At 38.4% G+C, this 23,273-nt stretch overlaps 1 protein-coding gene across 2 annotated transcripts in view; it reads right to left on the reverse strand.

Moving 5' to 3' along the window:
* Pcca (propionyl-CoA carboxylase subunit alpha) overlaps window positions 1-23,273 on the reverse strand; it is a 310,079-nt gene that overhangs the window by 245,723 nt on the left and 41,083 nt on the right. For both annotated transcript variants that reach the window (XM_048341133.1, XM_048341132.1), the window contains exons 5-6: window positions 20,124-20,237; window positions 18,358-18,411 (exon numbers count right to left, since the gene is read on the reverse strand). In XM_048341133.1, the coding sequence (XP_048197090.1) occupies window positions 18,358-18,411; window positions 20,124-20,237 (168 nt within the window). The remainder of the gene's footprint in view (window positions 1-18,357; window positions 18,412-20,123; window positions 20,238-23,273) is intronic.

Here is a 23,273-nt window from a genome sequence, read left to right on the forward strand (position 1 = left end):
CCCTGAGTCCAAGGCCCAGGACTGGCCAAAAAAAAAAAAAAAAAAAGAGTACCTTTAGCTGTAATAGCTAAAAAGAAGAAACCATGCAGATATCCATCAAGAGACAAATGGATGTAAATAAAACTGGCATATCCACACAACATGCAGTACTACTTACCAATAAAATGAAATACACTAGTATATACCCACAGGTGGATGGATCTTTTTTTTATTAATGTGCTGAGTGGGGGGAAAAAAGCCAATCCAAAGTAGAACACACCTTGTATGATTCCATCTGTATAAATCGTAAATGCAAAACAACCTACAATAACAAATCAGAATCAGGTTTGTCTAGAGGAGGCAGAAAGGCATGGAAAGAGGACAGAAGAAGGGTAGCGATGGGCCACGCGGAAAGCTCAAAGATACATTCTTTATCCTGATTGTTATGATTTTAGGAGAGTAACAGAGTAAGGTTTACACTGTGTGTGTGTGCACGCACTTATGTGTGTATACTATATGGTACATGTATAATAAAAATAAGTTAAAATCAAATATTTAAAATGGACTAAAATAAGACTCTTATCTCCAATTAACTACCAAAATATCAGAAACATAGCTGTGGTTCAAGTAGTAGAACATAAGCCTTAAGCAAAAAAGCTCAAGGACAGCACCTAGGTACTGAGTTCAAGCCCCAGGAACAACACAAAAAATAAACAGACTAAGGAAAAACAAAATGTAAAACAATAATCACTATAATTTTTAAAAACATTTTATCAAAATATTTTAAAATTCTGGGGCTGGGGATATGGCCTAGTGGCAAGAGCGCTTGCCTCGTATACATGAGGCCCTGGGTTCAATTCCCCAGCACCACATATACAGAAAATGGCCAGAAGTGGCGCTGTGACTCAAGTGGCAGAGTGCTAGCCTTGAGCAAAAAGAAGCCAGGGACAGTGCTCAGGCCCTGAGTCCAAGGCCCAGGACAAGCCAAAAAATATATATATATATTTTAAAATTCTGAACCAATAATATTCCAGCTTCAAGAGCTATGAAGCCCTGGGATCCACTCCTCAGCACCACATAAATAGAAAAAGCTGGAAGTGACACTGCGACTCAAGAGGTAGAGTGCTAGCCTTGAGCAAAAAGAAGCCAGGGACAGTGCTCAGGCCCTGAGTTCAAGGCCCAGGACTGGAGAGATGAGGGGAGAGGGAGAGAGGGGGAGAGAGAAGGAGAGGGGGGGAGAGAGAGAGAGAGAGTTTCTTACATAAAGTTATAGATGAAGAAATACGTATCACAAAAACAGCCAAGTACAAAGTTCCATCTTTAGAGTTAAGAATGATCCAAGACCATGTCCAAGATCACACAATTATGAAGTGGCACAAGAATCTTTTCTGTTTCTGACTCCAGGCAGTGCTAGTTACTGCAACGGAACAGTAGAAAGAGAAGAGGAGGGAAGGCTAAACACTTCCAAATCATGTTACCTCAAGCAAAGGAAAGAAAACTCTGGTCTTACCAAATAACGGATTTGAGGGGGGGGGGGGGTCCTAGGGCTTGAACTTGGGGCCTAGGTGCAGTCCCTGAGCTCTTTTGTGCAAGGATAGCACTCTACTACCTTGAGCTATAGCACCACTTCCTGTTCTCTAGTTTTAATTGAAGAGCCTCATGAACATTCCTGCCTCAGCTGGCTTTGAACTGCAATCAGTAGATCTTAGCCTCCTGAGTAGCTAGGATTACAGATGTGAGCCACCAATGCCCAGCCATATTTTTAACCTATTGAAACCACACTACCCAGTACTAAAAGTATTTGACTCATCTTTACCTTAAAAGACCCTAGAAATAGCCAGGCACCAGTGGCTGGCATCGGTAATCCTAGAGACTCAGAAGTCTTATCAACAATTAAGTAACACCCCCCACCCCACCCCAGCCAGAAATGGAGCTGTAGCTCAAGTGGTAGATTCCTATCCTTGAACACAAAAGCTCAGGGGCAACACCCAGACCCTCCGTACCAGCAATAACAAAAAAAAAATAAAGACCCTAGAAATAAAGGAAGATTTTTCCCTTTTTAGGAATTCACTTCAGAATATCTAGTCCTCCACACCATTCTATAACTCTTCTACAAATTGTTAGTTGAATTTTGTCAATAATCAGAAAGAAAACCATGATCTTGGGGGTATGAGGGACAAGGTAACAAACAGTACAAGAATGTATCCAATGCCTAACGTATGAAACTGTAACCTCTCTGTACATCAGTTTGATAATAAAAATTTGAAAAAAAAAAAAAACCATGATCTTAAACATTTCAAAAGTTAATTGAGCCAGGTGACAGAGGCCCATGCTTGTAATCCTAACTACACAGGAGGTTGAGATCTTGGGATCATGATTCAGAGACAGGTCACCTAACCAGCAAAAAGCCAGAAACAGAGGTGTGGCTCAAGTGACAGAATGACAGTCTTGAGCAGAAAAAGCTAAGCAAGAGCAAGAGCATGAGGTCCCAAGTTCAAGCACAAGTACCATCACCAAAAAAAAAAAAAAAAAAAAAAAGAAATTCATGAAAGGCTTTTATAAAATATAATTCATCTTATAAATTATTCTGAACATCATATGTGTAAGACAAATATAATCAGAAATTATACCAAGACAGTTTATTCTATTTTTCAAATAGCTAGGAGAGATGAGTGTTAGTGTTCTACCATAAAGAAATAGAAGTTTGAGGTGATATATATACAAATTATCCTTATATATAATTTACAAATTGTTGAAAAAGTATATCCGAAGAAATATTAGAAAATATTAGCCAAACACCAGTGGCTCACACCTGTAATCTTAGCTATTCATGAGACTGAGACCTGAGGATCCCGGTTTGAAGCCAGCTCATCAGGGAGAAAATTCTGTGAGACTCTTATCTCCAATAATCTACTCAGAAAAATCTGGAAGTGGCACTGTGGCACAATTGGTAAAGTGCTACCTTGAGCAGAAAGCAGCTCAGGAATAGCACCCGGACTCTGAGTTCAAGTCCCAGGACCGGCAAAAAAAAAGAAAGAAAAGAAAATAGTGTTCCTTGGACACAAAACTGAGAGAAAGTGTGCAAGCCCTGCTCAGTCTAGCTCCAATCCATCTAAAAGGCAGTTTGAAACATGTCAATATGCATGTGGTCTATATTCTTCTCATTTACTACTATGTGACATTTATTTAGATATTTTTCTCTCAAAAAAAAAAAAAAAAAAAACAAGAAGACTTCCGGGAAGACAGCAGAGGAGCTGCTGTGCACTAGCTCAGCTCCCTCCAGTACCGCAGTTTTCTCACCCCATAGAAACTTTTACTACTAGAAAGACAACCAGCGTAAGTTTTAACAGTACAGGGATTCTGGCCAGGAAGGAAAAATCGACTTTGCTAGTCTGAAAACACAGATTCGAGCTCTGGGCGGTGTCCCACCGCCACGCCAGTGCCGGCTCTGGCACAGCGCCCGGCACAGCAACCCGCACTCCACGCAGGTAAAGCACACAGCAGAGACCAGGCGGCGGCTGAGCACGGACGACCTGAAATCGCAGAGAAAGCGTGCTGGTAGACTGGCATCCCCAATTCAAATGGGCAGAAGAAACACAAGAAAGATGGCAAACAATGAAGTCTTATCCCCCACTCAAAACAAGCAGGAAGCAGAGCAGTCAATCAAAGACATAGAAGAGAACCCCCAAAAAGCTCTACAAAGTCTACTGATAAACATGATAAATGAAAAGTTTGAATCTCTTCAGTCAATTATTCTAGAGCATGAGGAGGCAAAGCAAAAATTAATGGAGAATTTCATGGCATCCACAAATAGAAAGATAAATGAACTTCAAGAGTCAAATGAAAAGATAGCTAACCAGCTTAAAGATTTGAGAGACAACTCTCAAAACCAAAGTAATGAAGTTAATGAAGTAAAGAAGTCCAGACAATACCTAAGAAATGACATGGAAATTATCAGGAAAGACCAGTCAGAAGCAAAAGAGATTCGAAATCAAGTAGCTAGCCTACAGTCCCAACTAACTGAAGCAGAGGATTGAATTTCAGGAGCTGAAGATTCCTTAGATTCTATGGAGAAAGATCAAAAATCAATACAAATACAGTCCAATCAACAAAACAGATCGCTACAGGAGATTCAAGACACGATCAGGAAGCCCAATTTAAGGATAATAGGTATTGAGGAAAACTTGGAGAAAGAGGTTAATGGGATAGGCAACCTATTTAACAGAATATTAGCTGAGAACTTCCCAAATATCCAGAAGGAAAGGCCTATACAGATACAAGAAGCATTTAGAACCCCAAATCGACCAGACCAGAATAGGACATCCCACCGACAAATTGTGATCAAAAGAGGTTCAGTAGAGTGCAAGGAAAAAATACTCAAAGCTGTTAGGGCAAAGAAAACAATCACATATGAAGGAAAAGCAATCAGAATTACCCCAGACTTCTCAGCAGAGACCATGAAAGCAAGGAGAGCCTGGAATGAAGTATACCAAACACTAAATAAAAATAACTACCAACCAAGAATTCTGTACCCAGCCAAACTCTCATTCATAGCCGAAGGACAAATAAAAGTCTTCCACAGTAAGGAAAAACTGAAACAATATATCTCCACCAAACCAGCTTTACAGAAAGTCTTCAAAGATGTACTATACAGGGATAATAATCAAGATCCCAATACAGACAGAGAAATGAACCCTAATTAGCAAACATCAGATCAAGAAATGGGAAATGGCCAGAAGTGGCGCTGTGGCCCAAGTGGCAGAGTGCTAGCCTTGAGCAAGAAGAAGCAGGGACAGTGCTCAGGCCCTGAGTCCAAGCACCAGGACTGGCCAAAAAAAAAAAAAAAAAGAAATGGGAAGACACAGCTTTAAACAAGATAGTGATAATGAAAGGAACAAACGATCATCTCTCAATCCTAACTCTCAACATTAATGGACTTAATTCTCCAATCAAACGACATAGGCTCATAAGTTGGATCAAAAATCAAGATCGATCTTTCTGCTGCCTCAAAGAGACACATCTATCCAGCAAAAGTAAACATCTTCTAAAAGTGAAAGGCTGGAAACAAATCTATCAAGCAAATGGCCCCCATAAGCAGGCTGGAGTTGCAATCCTAGTATCAGACAAAATTGACTTCAAATTAAAAAAGGTAAGAAGAGACGAAGAAGGTTACTACATACTAGTAAAGGGATCTCTCCTACGGGAAGATATAACCATTCTAAATATCTACACACCAAATGCAGGAGCACCCAATTTCATCAAACAAACACTACTGACTCTAAAACACTCATAGACCCAAACACATTGATAGTTGGGGACTTTAACACTCCACTATCACCTCTGGACAGATCAACATGCCAAAAACTGAACAAAGAAACCACAGAACTAAACAATTGCATAGACCAACTAGACTTAATCGACATCTACAGAATATTCCACCCAGCAAGGACAGAATACACATTCTTTTCGGCAGCACATGGAACATTCTCCAAAATAGATCACATCTTAGGGCACAAAGAAAATCTGTACAAATTCAGAAGTATCAAAACCATTCCCTGCATTCTCTCAGATCACAATGGAATAAAATTAGAGCTCAACTCAAACAGCCACCACAGAAATTGCTACAATTCATGGAGACTAAACAACACACTGCTGAACCATCAGAGGGTCATTGAAGAAATTAAAACGGAAATTCAAATGTTTATGGAATTCAACCAAGTTGAGGACACAAAGTACCAGCTCCTTTGGGACACAGCAAAGGCAGTACTCAGAGGAAAATTTATATCTCTGAGTGCATACATCAACAAACTGGAGAAACAGCAACTCAATAATTAAGGAAGCACCTTAATTTCTTGGAGAGAACAACAAGCCAAACCCCAAATCAATAGACGGAAGCAAATAATTAAAATCAAATCAGAATTAAATCAATTAGAGACAAAAAAAAAAACCATTGAAAGAATCAACAAAACAAAGAGTTGGTTCTTTGAAAAAATCAACAAGATAGACAAGACCCCTGGCAAACCTGACCAAAAAACGAAGGCAGCACACTCAAATAAACAAGATAAGAGATAAAACAGGTAACATCACCACAGAAATAACCGAAATTCAGAAAGTAATAAGGGACTATTTTGCAAACCTTTATGCCAACAAATTCGAGAACTTGGAAGAAATGGATGATTTCCTAGAAAAAATTCATATCCCCAAACTGAACCATGAAGATTTAAACCTTCTAAACAGACCCATATCCAGTATTGAAATAGAAACGGCAATAAATGATCTCCCATCCAAGAAAAGCCCAGGTCCAGACGGATTCACTGCAGAATTCTACAAGGCCTTCAAAACAGAACTCACACCAATATTTCTCAAACTCTTCAATGAAATCGAAAGAGAACGTTCACTTCCAGACTCATTCTATGAAGCCAGTATAACCCTCATCCCAAAACCAGGCAGGGACTTCCCATCACGGAAGGAGGACTATAGACCAATCTCCCTGATGAACATAGACGCAAAAATTCTCAACAAAATTCTGGCCAATCGACTTCAACAGGTCATCAAAAAAATCATACACCACGATCAAACTGGATTCATCCCAGGGATGCAAAGTTGGTTTAATATACGCAAGTCAGGGCTGGGGATATAGCCTAGTGGCAAGAGTGCCTGCCTCGGATACACGAGGCCCTAGGTTCGATTCCCCAGCACCACATATACAGAAAATGGCCAGAAGCGGCGCTGTGGCTCAAGTGGCAGAGTGCTAGCCTTGAGCGGGAAGAAGCCAGGGACAGTGCTCAGGCCCTGAGTCCAAGGCCCAGGACTGGCCAAAAAAAATATACGCAAGTCAGTTAATGTAATCCACCACATCAACCGGAGCAAGCTAAAGAACCACATGGTTTTATCTCTAGACGCGAAAAAGCGTTTGATAAAATCCAGCACCCATTTATGCTAAAAGCCCTTGAAAAAGTGGGATTCCAGGGAACATTCCTGAATATAATCAAGGCAGTTTATGACAAACCAACAGCAAGCATAACTCTAAATGGTGAAAAACTAAAGCCATTCCCTTTAAAATCAGGAACAAGGCAGGGATGTCCACTCTCTCCCCTGCTCTTCAACATAGTACTAGAATTCCTAGCCAGAGCAATCAGGCAAGAAGAAAATATAAAGGGGATCCAAGTAGGTAAAGATGAAGTTAAACTTTCTCTCTTCGCAGATGACATGATCCTATACCTAAAGAATCCCATAGACTCTACCCCCAAGCTACTAGAGCTGATCCAAAACTTTGGCAAAGTGGCAGGATATAAAATAAACCTTCAAAAATCAACGGCCTTTCTCTATGCTAACGACCCGAAGACCGAGGCTGTTATCAGGAAAGCAACTCCCTTTGCAATGGCCCCCAAAAACATAAAATACCTAGGAATAACCTTAACCAAAGAAGTGAAAGACCTCTTTGAGGAGAACTTTAAAACCTTGAAAAACAAAATTAAGTCAGAACTAAGGAAATGGAAAAACCTCCCATGATCCTGGATTTGGAGAATTAATATAATCAAAATGGAAATATTGCCAAAGGCTACCTACAAATTCAATGCAATACCCATTAATATCCCAACACCATTTTTTGATGAAATAGAGGAAGCAATCCAGAAATTCATATGGAAAAATAAAAGACCTAGAATAGCAAAAACAATCCTAAGCAGAAAGAACAGTGCTGGAGGAATTACAATACCCAACTTCAAGTTGTATTATAAAGCTATAGTAATAAAAACAGCTTGGTATTGGCACCGGAACAGGCCTGAAGACCAATGGAACAGAATTGAAGACCCGGGAATGAACCCACAGAACTACACCTACTTAATCTTTGATAAAGGGGCTAAAACAATAGTTTGGAAGAAAGATAGCCTCTTTAACAAACTGTACTGGAAAAACTGGCTCAACACATACAACCAACTAAAACTAGATCCTTATATATTACCCTGCACCAAACAATTCCAAATGGATTAAAGACCTCGAAATCAAAACAGACACCCTGAAAACACTAAAGGAAGGAGTAGGAGAAACACTTGGGCTCCTTGGCTCAGGACGGAACTTCCTTAACAAAGACCCAGAAAGGCTACAAATCAAAGAAAGGTTGGAAAAATGGGACTGCATCAAACTGCAGAGCTTCTGCACGGCAAAGGACATAGCTCGCAAGATAAACAGAAAGCCCACAGACTGGGAGAAGATCTTTACCGGCCATTCAACGGACAAAGGCCTCATATCTAAAATATATGCAGAACTAAAAAAATTACCTTTCTCCAAAACAAAACCACAAAGAACCAATAGCCCGCTCATCAAGTAGGCTAAAGACTTACAAAGAGACTTCTCTGATGAGGAAATGAGAATGGCCAAGAGACATATGAAAAAGTGCTCTACATCACTGGCCATAAAAGAAATGCAAATCAAAACAACATTGAGATTCCATCTCACCCCAGTAAGAATGTCATATATCAAGAAAACTAACAATAACAATTGTTGGAGGGGATGTGGCCAAAAGGGAACCCTACTTCATTGTTGGTGGGAATGTAAACTGGTTCAGCCACTCTGGCAGGCAGTATAGAGATTCCTCAGAAGGCTAAATGTAGAACTCGCCTATGACCCAGCAACCCCACTTTTGGGTATCTATCCAAAAAACCACAAACAAAATCACAGTAAAGCCACCAGCAAAACAATGTTCATTGCAGCACAATTTGTCATAGCGAGAATCTGGAACCAACCCAGATGCCCCTCAGTAGACGAATGGATCAGGAAAATGTGGTACATATACACAATGGAATTTTATGCCTCTATCAGAAAGAATGACATTGCCCCATTTGTAAGGAAATGGAAGGACTTGGAAAAAATTATACTAAGTGAAGTGAGCCAGACCCAAAGAAACATGGACTCTATGGTCTCCCTTATTGGGAATAATTAGCACAGGTTTAGGCAAGTCACAGCAGATCACAAGAGCCCAATAGCTATACCCTTATGATGACATAAGATGATGCTAAGTGAAATGAACTCCATGTTATGGAAACGATTGTTATCTCACAGTTGTAACTACTTTCAACATCCCATGTGTATCTGTAGCTTCTACTATTGATGATGTTCTTGTATCACCTTCCTGTGATTGTATCTACACTATCTCTGTAATCTTATCTGAGTATATTGGAAACCGTGTATACTGGTATTAGAACTAGGAAATTGAAAGGGAATACCAAAATTGAGAGACACATGGTAAAAAAAGAGAAACAACTACAAAAGCAATACTTGCAAAACTGTTTGGTGTAAGTGAACTGAACACCTCAGGGGGGGAAAGGGTAAGGGGGAGGGGGGAGGGGGGTATGAGGGACAAGGTAACAAACAGTACAAGAAATGTATCCAATGCCTAACGTATGAAACTGTAACCTCTCTGTACATCAGTTTTATAATAAAAACTTAAAAAAAAACAAGCAAAGTAATAAATTAGAAATAGTGTCATGAATAAATAGGAATAACACAAATGCATCTACAATTAGGTAGTCCACATTTATTTATTTGTTTATATGGGTTTTTGTTTTGCTTTGGTGTTTTATTTTGTTCTGCTATGCAGTGTCTCACTAATATAGCCCACACTGACCCCTCTTTCAGTCTCCTAAGTACAGGGATCTGTGCCTGGGGGACTGAACCCAGGTCTTGCCACAAGTTACCCAAGCACTCTCACTGGGCTACATTCCCAGTCTCACTTTCCTTACAAACTTTAGCAAATAAAAATACTGTTTGGGGGCTGGGAATATGACCTAGTGGTAGAGTGCTTGCCTTGTATATATGAAGCCCTGGGTTCAATTCCTCACATAAACATAAATAGCCGGAAGTGGTACTGTGGCTCAAGTGATAGAGTGCTAGCCTTGAACAAAAAGAAGCCAGGGACAGTGCTCAGGCCCTGAGTCCAAGCCCCAGGACTGACAAAAAAGAAAAAAGTATACTCAGGAGTAGTGGTGCCTCAAAGGAGGTAAAATGGAACAAACCATCAGTGTATTAAAGTGATTTAAATATCTTAAAGTTTTATACTCTCAAATTTCTAAATATTAATATAACTAAAATCAAAAGCCTGCTCAAAATGGAAAATAATTGATCATGTTAACATGACACTATATAGCTAAAAGTAGATGTCTACAAAATAAGCTGTAGTAACAGTTCTCAACCTTTTAAGTTGTAACATATAAATGAGTCACATATAATACATATACATCTATGAGTTACTCATAGATAAATTATAAGCTATTCTGGATTTGCAAGGTCTGCGTCTTACTATAAAAATATGAATATCACATAAATCTTGTTAAATTCACTCAAAATTATTTAGGGATACAAAATTATTAAATATATTTGCAAACTTGCTAACTTTGTCAAATCATTCACACCAAAGTATTTTGTAAACCACAATGCTATATGCATGTATACAGTATCGGTCGGTATTACATCAAGTTATTCAACTCAACAAGAAAAAAAATTGAATTCCAAAATGCATATGAAAACACTTCTAATTGAAAAAAAACACACTAATTTTAAAACTCTCATTTCCCTAAAAGCTCTTTGGTAGTTCTCCTCATCTATGGAAGTAATATTATTCCCATCTATAATGATTAAGGTGATTTGCGAGGCAATGACAGATTTTGCGCTAGATTCTTTAAGTATGTTGTTTCTAATCTTTACAACAACCCTGCAGGGTGGCTGTCATTCTCGTCATTTTCCAGATGAAAAATTTTTGAGCTATTTCCAAATTTTTCTATCACAAGAAAAACTTGACAATGAACATCATCTCAAGTATATCTTTTGCAGGCGAGATTCTTAATGAGCAGATTTGCTAAATAAAACAATATATACTTACATGTATATGTTTTATGTTGTAATTTTTATAAATAATTTCAAATTTTAGATAGGGGGTAGAAGAGGGGAGAGGGAGCTGAAACAATTTAAACTCCCCCAAAACATCTCCCGTTGCCTGGTTGTCATAGCTATTTAAAATTATTTTAGTTAATCCAATGGATTTTTGTTGTTGTTGTTCAGTCGTGGAACTTGAACTCGGGACCTGGGCGCTGTCCCTGAGTTCTTCAGCTCAAGGCTAGCACTCTATCACTTGAGCCATAGCACCACTTCCAGTTTTCTGGTGGTTAATTGCAGATAAGCATCTCTCAGACTTTTTCGCCAGGGCTGGCTTTGAACCGCAATCCTCAGATCTTGGCCTCCTAGGAAGCTAGAATTACAGGCATGAGCCACTGGCACCTGGCTTAATCCAATGGATTTGTTTTTTTTTTTTTTTTTTTTTTTTGGCCAGTCCTGGGCCTTGGACTCAGGGCCTGAGCACTGTCCCTGGTTTCTTCTGGCTCAAGGCTAGCACTCCGCCATTTGAGCCACAGCGCCGCTTCTGGCCGTTTTCTGTATGTGTGGTGCTGGGGAATCGAACCTAGGGCCTCATGTATCCGAGGCAGGCACTCTTGCCACTAGGCTATATCCCCAGCCCAAGGATTTGTTTTTTAATCATGTCATTGTTTGTGGAATAGTTACATTCCTTGTTTCATTAAAAAGTCTTATGAGAAAAGGAGACAGAAAGAATACAACTTCCAAACCAACTTTCCATATTCCCCTTCTTTACTCCAGTGCTGATTCCTGATGAGTACTCCCCACTTATATACTTATAATTACTTATATATCTTATAAATAAATACTTATATATCTTTTAAATAAAGACCCAAATATAGTATACAAGTTCTTAGATCCAAAACATCAATGCATTATAAACCTAGTCACTATAACAATGCTATGTACTAAAATGATAATGCAATAATGATTTTTTTTTTTTTTTTTGCTATTCCTGCAGCTTGGACTCAGGGCCTGAGCACTATCCCTGGCTTCTTTTTGCTCAAGGCTAGCACTCTACCACTTGAGCCACGGTGTTACTTCTGGCTTTTTCTATATATGTGATGCTGAGGAATCGAACCTAGGGCTTCATGTATACAAGGCAAGCACTCTACCACTAGGCCATATTCCCAGCCCAATAATGATGATTATTATATACAGATATAATCAATCATATTAAATATCCAAACCAAAAGAGAACTATAAAGACTATAAAATATCTTTACACTAACAACCCCTTTATTGCAAGAATGAAGAGTCTTAGTTTTCAAATCTTTTTTGAAACTTAATTTCTAAGTTCTTATAGTCTTTATATTCTCCTGTTGCTAGTCATTTACTGCTCAGAATGAAAAAAAAAAAAAACAGTCTAAAGGGAAAAATATAGAATAGAACATAGCTTCAAACCAGGTACTTGAGGCTCACACCTATAATCCTAGCTACTCATGAGGCTGAAATCTGAGGATCACTGTTTGAAGCTAGCCCAGGCAGGAAAGTCCATGAGACTCATATCTTGCCCACCAAAACACCAGAAGTGGGGCTATGGCTCAAGTAGTCGAGCACTATGCTTGAGCAAAAAGCTCAGGGACAATGCCCACCCCCTCAGGACTGTACATGAGTGCATGTGCATATACACATACTCACACACTCACACACACACACACAAGAAAAAAAGCAGTTTCAAAATACTTTCCATTTGCTCCGCACCTCAAAATTACTGAAATCTGCTATTCTTCATTAGGGTTATTTGTAGCTTTGTTTGTTCCTTTTTTTTTTTTTTTTTTTTTTTTTTTGGCCAGTCCTGGACCTTGGACTCAGGGCCTGAGCACTGTCCCTGGCTTCTTTTTGCTCAAGGCTAGCACTCTGCCACTTGAGCCACAGCGCCATTTCTGGCCATTTTCTATATATGTGGTGCTGGGGAATCAAACCCAGAGCTTCATGTATATGAGGCAAGCACTCTTGCCACTAGGCCATATTACCAGCCCTCCATAAATTATTTAAGCAGTAATAAGGATATTATTTTGTTCAAATAATGTACAGGAGTCATAGGTAACCCAACTTCTCTTCATGTACCTTGAACCTGAAGGATATTAGTCTTATAAAGTTTAGTATATTTTATATTGGGGAAATTAGACTTAAATTGACTTAAATTCTGTGTGTGTTTATACACACACACACACACATACTCAGAAAAAATTAAGAAAGCATTTAGTTGCAGATGTTAAGTAAAATCAACAGAGTAGATACAGCACAAATAGATTTGCTACAAATGAAAACTTTTTGTCTGTGCATAGCATAAAAGTAAGCAGAAATTAATGGAAATCTCCATATTTGATTAAATTTCAAATATAAGATATAATATTTCAAGAAAGGAGCTCCACAATGTCAAATTTTAAGAAGTAAAAACAGCCTTACTCATCTTCTAGTCTTTCTTAACAAATTCTGAGACCAGTAAAGCAATGAACTACCATGACATGGGAAATCACCAAATTTCTAAGAATGGAAGCAGGATGGAATAAAAAGTATCACAATAGTCACATAAGCAATGTTTATAAAGCATGACAAAATCTGTAAGCAAAATCTGTAACTAATTTCCTTTGTGTTATTTTTATGGAACTTACCAGAACCTGGCATTTTAAAAACAGATCTTAAGTGGAACACTCAGATGGGAAAATATCTAATAGTAGGGAAATTACACACCAAATAAGAACCGTGCCCTGATAAACACCAAAAAATGACAGCTACTTATCACCAGCTACACATTTTCACAACAAAGGCAGACCTCAATACTGACTTCTCATTCCAAACCAGACTTTTTTTGTAGCAGAAAGCTCTTTTGCAAGTTGAATTCCTTTCTAATTCTTAATCTAGTATTATTTATTTAATTTTCCATAAATATTCATTGAACATACTGTATGTTCAATGTAGGATAAAGGGAAAACAAAGGCTGATAAAACCAAGGCTATCGTTGCAATGGGAAATTAAACTATAAAAATAATTCTAATACAATGTGGTGGGTAGTATAATCAAATAAGAATTGTTTTTTGGTTTTTTTTTTTTTTTTTTTTGGCCAGTCCTGGGCCTTGGACTCCGGGCCTGAGCACTGTCCCTGGCTTCTTTTTGCTCAAGGCTAGCACTCTGCCACTTAAGCCACAGCACCACTTCTGGCCATTTTCTGTATATGTGGTGCTGGGGAATCGAACCCAGGGCCTCATGTATACGAGGCAGGCACTCTTGCCATTAGGCCATATCCCCAGCTCAAGAATTGTTTTTAATTTTTAAAGAGTACTAGGGGGTTGGAGGCTTGGCTCAGGTGGTAGAGTGCCAGCCAAAGATCGAAAGTGTCAAATACCGAGTCTCCATCTCAGATTTTCTTTTTAAAAGTGCTCTAGAAGTCTAGAGAAAGGTCATTTGTCACTAGACCAGTAAAGTTACTCTAACAATAAAGATAAGAGGTGAGCAATTCCTTCAAGATTAGATAGTTGCAAATGTGGCTTCTAGAAAACAGGTGTCTCCAGTGAGGTGAGTAAAGAAAAGCATATGACAGCATGGTGCCAGACATGTTTGGCCACAGAATGTAATCAGGCTTAGTTAGAAGCATACTGTTGTTAAAAGGAAATAGAAAAGATTAGGAAGAAAATCTGGGCGAAAGGGAGGTGGCAACACGTTGCAATAGGGAGCCACTGGAGCTCTAGCTAATCAGAGATTAGGGGTCCTAACACGCACTTCTCCCCAAGAGATGGACAACAACAAACACATAAACAGAGAATCACAGGAATAGAAAAAATGTATGACTTGTACACCCAAAGATGCCTGCGGAGCGCCCTCCCCCAAGGCTCTACCCCACGAAAGCAGCACAGCTAGGCCACGCGGGCAGCCCCGTGGCTGCTGGGGACTCGGAGGCCCACCAGCCCTACTGCAGAGGGCAGACGCAGACAGCGCCGGGACAGACAGAGACCAGCGGTGGGGCAGTGCAACGCCCAGGCCCAGAGATCTCCCACGGCGCCACCAGTCAGCCCACAGCCAACTCCAGGATCGGTGAGCACCCCGCCAGGGACCCCACCCATGGAGACCAGAGCTGATGGTGACCCACAGAGCTTGGCCAGACCCCATGCTCAAAGAGGACAAAGAGGCCAGAGCCCTTCCTCCTCCCCCTACCCCCACCTCTCCACTTCCAACAGGAGACGACAGGGACTCAAACTGGGAGGACACTAAAACCCTGCGTCCTCCATAGCTCTAGCTGTCAGCAGGAAAACCTGACCTGCACACCCTTGGGAGCTCACCCCTTCTGAACCGCCATGCCCATCCTGAAGGCCTGAACCTAGCCTTCCCAGCCTCCACTGCAAACCAGATGGAGCACCCTACAGCTGGCAGAGAGCTCTCTGGCCCAAGGCCAGGCCAAGCCAAGCATGTGCCCACAAGCACTTGCTGACCCAAGGGTCAAGCATGAGCTAGTTCACCCAATGTGAGCCGGCCTGGGCCAAGCACAGGCCATCACCTGTCTAGCATGAGCAGACCAAGCTCAGCCACCAAGTCACAGCCTTGACAATCCCAAGCCCAAATGCAAAAATCACAATGAAAGAATACAAGATTCATGAGGAGCCCAGACAACAATCCAAATCCAAAAACCAACAACAATCCAGGAAAGGCCCCCCAGTGAGAGTGAAGAAGAGATGAAGGTCAAAAGAACCATTAAAGAAATGATGATAGAACCGACCAATTAAATAAAAGAGACGCCAAAAATAAATAAAAAGATCTCAAGAGTACAAAAAAGAAATGACAAAGATGATCCAGGATTCCCAAAAAGATACGGAGATAAAAATAGAAATGCTATATACCTCATTAAAAAGACAAAATTAGGGCTGGGGATATAGCCTAGTGGCAAGAGTGCCTGCCTCGGATACACGAGGCCCTAGGTTCGATTCCCCAGCACCACATATACAGAAAACGGCCAGAAGCGGCGCTGTGGCTCAAGTGGCAGAGTGCTAGCCTTGAGCGGGAAGAAGCCAGGGACAGTGCTCAGGCCCTGAATCCAAGGCCCAGGACTGGCCAAAAAAAAAAATAAAAAGACAAAATTAACACTATGAGATCTGATCTCAGAAGCATAAAAAGTTCAGTTTCCACACTGCAAACCATAGTGGAATGCATAGGTAAATGAATAAGTGAAATGGAAAACAGAATTAACAGGAGACAGAGAAGCTAGGACAAAAAGTCAAAGGTATGTAAAAAAAATACTCAGAACCTACCAAAGGGACATCCAAGAATAGGCAGACTCAGCCAAGAGATCAAGAGGGGGGAGATTTAATGCTAAAGGCATGGAAAACATATCCAGTAAAATAATAACAGAGAATTTCCCCAGTCTTAAGACAGAACATCTCACCCACGTGACAGAAGCACACAGAACCCCCAGTAGACAGGATCCAACAAACACTACTAGAAATATTAAACTTGAAAAGCAAGGAACTGATTTTAAATGCTGCAAAATCAAAGGAGCTATACTGCAATGGAAAGAGAATCAGAATCACTGTGGATCTCTCCACACCAACTCTAAACACCAAGGAAAGCCTAGAATGGTATAATCCAAGCCCTTAAGATCAACAACTGCCAACCCTAACTGGCATACATTTGAGGGTGAGGTAAGTCAAGATCAGAAGACAAAGGCCACATGTTCTCTCTGATATGCGGAAGTTAGATCTAAAAGGACTGGGATATGATAAATTACACGGATTCCAGATACTTACATAAAGTGAAACCCAAAAAATAGTCTTAGGAGAGAATCACAAAGGTGCAATACCCAAGAGCCTTTCCATTTGTATATAAAATAATATACATACTGAAACAAACTCCTAAGATATGAAAACAAAGGACTTTTGGGGTTTGTTTCTTTTTCTGATGATTCTGTATTCTTTACCTTATCACATGCATATCTGTGGGAGGGTGCAGGGAGGGCACAGAATATGAGAAAAAAGGGTGAAAAACTACAACAGTAGAGCACACTGGACATTGATGAAAATGAACTATACAACTCATGGATAGAGAGGGGAGAGAGGGGAGGGGAGAGAGTGAGGAAACAGATGACACTGTACGAAAGGAATGTACTCATTACCTGACTTGTCTAATCATATCCCCTCTGTATATCACCTCTATAATAACAATAATTTTTTAAAACTTAAATTTAATAGGTAATATTATACATGAACATTTAAGTACATGTAAATTCAAGTACATGTATATTCAAACCATTTTATAAGAAATTCAATCAAAATTCCAAGAAAAAAAATTTTAAAGCAGCATGCACGCGCGCACGCACACACACACAAATGGAATATGCATTATAATCAAACCTGAATCCTTCCATCTAAGCTTTTCTCTCCAGATACCTTTTTAGATCTTAGTTCTTACAACATGAAGTTGGCCAAAATATACTATTTACTAGAAGTCAATGAGTGTAAGTTAACTTTATAGATTTTAATCATTTAGAAAATGATATTTTCAAATAACTTTGAGTCCATAAAGTAAAATACAAGATACCAAAAAGTACAACAGTGGATTAAGAAAGACAATTTAACATCTAGTATAACTGATCTAATCACCAGAACATTTACAAATATTAATCAAAATCACTTTTTAGTACCTAAGTTCTAAGGCTGTAGTATCCTCCTAAATATAGTAATAAATACACTTGGAAAATCAGTTAACAGCAATACAGGTTAATCTGGCTAATCAATATGATGATATTAGAACATTCAGATCATTAGGAAAATACTTTTCCCAAAACAGAAGTAGTAAAATTTGATCTTACTGGCCAAAATTAACAACAAAAGGAAAAAAGTAGAATCTTCCAACTCCATTTTCAATAATCATAGTATAGTTAAATCACTATCGCCATACAATGTTACACATATATATTTTAAGTTTCTAATTTTCAGACTTAAAGACCACGCAGTATATAATAAACTAGGGACAATGGTAATTAACTTTTCCATTGTTATAACTGTGGCCTGACAATAATTACTCCTTAAGTAATTATAAACAACTTCACTTTTCAAATAATTGGTTATAATTCTATAATTTGTCACTATCCACATTTTAAAAAATTCACTAGAAGGCAGGCGCCAGTAGCTCATGCCTATAATCCTAGCTACTCAGGAGACTGAAATCTGAAGACTGCAGTTCAAACAGTCTAGGCAGAAAAGTCCATGCGATTCTTTTTTTTTGTTGTTTAATTTTTATCCATAAGATTCTTATCTCCAGTAAACTACAACAACAACAACAAAAGTGGCACTGTAGCTCAAGGGGTAGAATACTAAGCCTTGAGCAAAAGAAGCTCAGAAACAGTACCTAAGCCCTGAGTTTAAGCCCCAGGACCAGCATTCTAAATAAATAAATAAATAAATAAATAAATAAATAAATAAATAGCCTCACTGTACTGCTTTCTCTATCTAGCTAATGGTTTCTAGTTAGTTCTACACTTACCAAACACTTGGCGAAGTCTTTGTTTTCTGAAAGGAATCCATAACCTGGATGAACCTTAAAAAATCAAAAACAAAATATTTTCATATTATATTGCAAGGTTTATATAAAATATGTACAGTGCAATATTCTGTTAACTGGTTGAATCCTTAAGTAAGATTACATCTCTCACTGATCAGTTCTAACTCCCATGTCTGGGTACAAATCAAATTGCTCCTTTTTTCTAGCTATAATCAGCATCCGCACCATACTTGATTTCTCTACACTATTCAACACAGAACTCCCCACTGTTACTTTTTTTGAGGATTCTGACCAACAACTTTGGATAATTTCACAGTGGCTGGTAGATCAAAGAATTACACTACAGAAACCTTTGGCAAGATGAATGAATAACTCTGAATTCCCCTGCTTTTACAGTACCAGAAACTGCTATTTCCCAAAACTCACCTAAAGCATAAGATACTCAGACAACTTAGAAGCCTTTCCCATCAAACTACACTAGAATGGGGGTTTGCGTTTGGGTTTACTTTTGCTTTGTATTCCTAATTTTTCTTCTTCTATCATCTATTTTTCTTTTTCATCTTAGCACAAATTTAACCATTCATAACTATGCTATCTGCCCCCTGCAAGCCACATGACTATAATCTAAATTCTGCCACCCTGTTCTGATCAAGTAATTTTTGACTATACTACAAAAGCCAAATATAAATTTAGCTACTCCAATATCAATCAGTATTAAAAACATTTCTATTAAAACAAGCTTGCTAAGATGAAAGTCAAATTTCTAAAGAAGCCAATACTATAACTTAGAAATAGCTACATATGTATATATACATGGTAGAGAAAAATTTTAAATACTGCACTATAGGAACAATTTTATTCCACCAATTTTACAAACACATTCAACTAGAAATGGCATTTTGACAAGCTACAGCTGAAAGGTTAAAAGAGTTTCATTTCCACTAACTATGCTAATAAACTGTAAACATCTTTGAGTTTATAAATTCAGAGTTTTATTAAAACATACAACTAAAAAAATTCTTTCAAAAGAAATGTAAATTCTAATAGAAACATTCCAGGCTAATTGCCAATGCTGTCTTCTTCCATTCAATTGTAGAGATAACTCCACATAGTTTTCAATGTTCTATGTAATTAGTTCTCTGCTACTAAATTTTTTTTAAAGAAATACTATCCCTGATATCAGGAAACAGTTTTCCCTTAAACTGTGTCTACTTCATTCAAATCATATTGGAGGTGGGGAAAATTACTGATTTATCAATGTAAGGTGTGGGCATTTTATTGATACTAAAAAACTAAAATAATTGGCAAATATACTGCTTATATTTCGTCCAATGTATCTATGTGTACATAATTTTTAAATGATTAAAATGGAATTAAAACAGGGTTTCTTGGATCCTGTTTATAACACAGAATTGTTTTCTTTTTAATTCTCTTATTACACTGAAAGAGTTAATACTCAAAACTAATTGGGACTTCTTTTTTCCTAGCAAATTTGGAAATGAACTGAAACTGCTCCCTGGTGTGAAAGCTGAATCCAGCAGCCACCTGCAGGATCAGCGACCAAGACTGCCAGATGCTACAAAGCCTTTGATTTCCAGTAGCGAATTCAGCCACATTTAACTCATGTGACATGAACTAACTGCAACAGCATTTTCAATCATTCTTTCTTATTTTTTTTTTATACAAACTCTAGCTTTCTGCTCACTACATATGAAACAGCTGCAGTAGATAGGTTCATTCAGACTCACAGCTTGGGCCCGGGTTTTCTTAATGGCTTCCATGATGGCATCCATGTTGAGGTAGCTTTTACTGGTGGGAGCTGGGCCAACACAGACGGCCTCATCGGCCATTTTCACATGAACCTGAAGAGACAGATTCCCGTATTAACAGATGCTCTCAGCAAAGAAGAATTATAATCATCCGCAAATATACACAAAAGTTGCAAATCTGATTATTTCACACATCACCCTAGTCATATTTCTCTTTGAATATGCATTTAAAAAACGATGCAAAAGGAGCACAGGAACTATATTACCAGAGTTCATTTATTACAAGCCTAATCCATTGTCTAACCAAATAATTTCCATAGTACCCTCCACCTATTTAGTAAAATCACAGCAAACAACTCATTTCTTATTTTGTTCATCTATAAGTGTGATATCAAAAACCACCGTGTTACATGTAGCCAGGGTAGCCTAGTGTTTTAATAAGAAGCACTCATGCCCAGTTCTAAGCCAACTCCCCAGGACGTTGGGGTAATTAGGGGCTGAATGGAGGGATGCAGCGAGGGTCCCTGCACAGCACCAGGTCGGCACCAGGCACCAATGAAAGCCCGGGACCAAAGAGTTCCATATCACAACACATGAACCAGAAAATCTTGAGAACCATTAAAATACTCTCACATTTGAGCTCTGTCCATTTTGCATTTGTTTCTAAAAGAACTGATATGTGTATTAAGTCCTAAATCTATTCAGCATTCAGTAATGTATACTCCATTTTTCAGACTACTCACTTGACAATGTTTTAAATCTGTTTATTTTTGCTTCATAGAGGATAGGGAGTCATCCGATGGTAAGAATAAAAAATTTTAACTCTTATAACAAATCTGTTCTTCTCAAATGTGGAAGGGATTGGTATTATTTTTGGACTGGCTTTTCCTAAGTTTTCCACTTCAACGAACTCACAATCAGATTGAAATTGTTTTACAAAGCAATACACAGAACTAGAGCAAAAACATATACCTGAACATGTATGACCCATCCCCTAGCCAAAATATTTAATTTTTAAAAAGAGTGTTTGTATCTATAATTTACAGTCTTAGAACTAATTTTAAAAAGCTACTTTGTTTTAAATGAGGTCTAAAAAAATAGAAAAAATAAAAAGAAATGTAGTCTTTTAGAAAGCTCAGATTTTTTTAATCAATTCAAAATATACTTCCTAATTAAGTAAAAACTTACATTGTGCACCAAAAGCTAAGAGATACTTAGTCAAGCGGTTTGTAGATCAATTAGCTTAATATAAAATACTTCACTATATACACTCTAATTCCTTTAATAACATCAATTGCAAAGAAAGGCAGCCATGCTTGCAAAGGGCTTTTCAATATTTCTGTGTTCAAAAGAAGGCTCTCGTCTCCACTTATCTTTGCGTGGCTTATTCCTAACCTTAAGTTTCTCCCTGCCTGCAGACCAGAATGACCTCTTCTACTGTCCTCTGTCCATCTTATATCCCATTATTAGCAACTTTGTTTAGCCATTATGGTTGTGGATTTTAGTTTGTTTTCTATAAAGGAAAAACTGAATATTTAATGATCCTTTATAAAGAATGCATTAACCAAGGAATTAAGGATAGTCACTATTTAAGTTAAGTCGAAGGTGTGCACATGGCCCAAGTGATTGAACACTTGCCACACGGGGCCCTGAGTTTGTCTTGTACTAACAAAAAAGGGAGAAAATCATAAAAATAAAATAAGCTAAATCCACACTTATTTCATATAATTTACTTCTCTAAGATAGTGCCTTTTATTAAAGAGTCATTGGCTCTTTCCCAAGTATCTAATGTAAAATTTTGGCATTTAACTGCATGCCACCTAACAATCTCCTTTTAACTGCTTTGTGCATGATTTTCCTTATGATTTATTTACTCCACCAAATCATAAGGTTCTAGGAGTCAAACTATGTTTTGATTTCTTTTCTCAAGCTCCTCATTATGGTGGTATATGCTAAAAGCATATTAACTCATTTGCATGGTAATTTATTTAACAAATTGTAATACAGTAATTATAAAATAGTAAAACCACTGTCTTTGGGGTGGCTACTAGTCTTTAAGGTAAAAATCCAACTATACCAAATGAAATCTTCTCAGTCTTCATTATATATCTGCAATTCACAGTTGTATGGAAGAAATTAGCACTTACATATATGCATGTATGTATTTAGATATCCAAAATTTCTATAATGAACGAATTAAAAAGTAAAAAAGGTAGGGACCCTAACAGTACTTTAACTGCATTTTTTCAACACTTTTACATGGATATTTCTCATGTATCTTTTCATTCTTTTGTTTAACTACAAAAAAAGTCCTCAGAGTATACTAGAAATTATGCTGGGTAGCAGTGGCTAAAGCCTGTAATTCTAGCTGCTCAAGAGGCTGAGGAACGTGGTTCAAAGCCAACCCAAGCAGAAAAGGTTCTTATTTCCAAAAAAATACCAAAAGGCTAGAAGTAGAGCTGTGGCTCAAGTGGTGGTATACTAGCCTTGAGAGAAGAAAAAAAAAAAAGCTCAGGGACAACACCTAGGCCCTGAGTTCAAGACCAGCACAAAACACACACACACACACACACACACACACACACACACACACACACACACACACACACACAAAACCGCAGAGCCAGAACTGTATTCTCATATGCAGACTCCTTATGTAATCAAGGAAAAGATGGGCAGCAGGCACCAAGTCTTAAGCAAACCCTTAGTAAAAGGCAGTTCTACGTGTCTGGGGGACACCCAACCATAAAGCATAAAGAAAGGATTGTGTGTGATAATACAGAAGGGGAAGAAAGAGATAAAGGCGAGTAAGGGTTCAGATAGAGGCTACTGATAAGAGCTAATATAAAGGCTAGGAGAGGCAAAGCGATAGCTGAGATGTGATTTGGGCTTGTTCTGTTCCTATTACTATCCTAGAGGGAAAAAAAAACTAAAGAAATGTCTTTGAGAAGTAAGATATACAAGGTTAAATGTTTGAAGCACCTGAGATATGGAACGTTTCATAGTAAAATGTTTCTGACAAGCAGTAACGGGTATGTGGGACAGTAGAGGAGGGAGGAATGGCATTCACTTCCCATATAAATAATAAATAGCAGGTAGGCTTTAAAAGGAAAAAAGTAGGCTTGTAGG

Source organism: Perognathus longimembris, chromosome 3 (genome assembly GCF_023159225.1).
Source record: "Perognathus longimembris pacificus isolate PPM17 chromosome 3, ASM2315922v1, whole genome shotgun sequence".
NCBI lineage: Eukaryota > Metazoa > Chordata > Mammalia > Rodentia > Heteromyidae > Perognathus > Perognathus longimembris.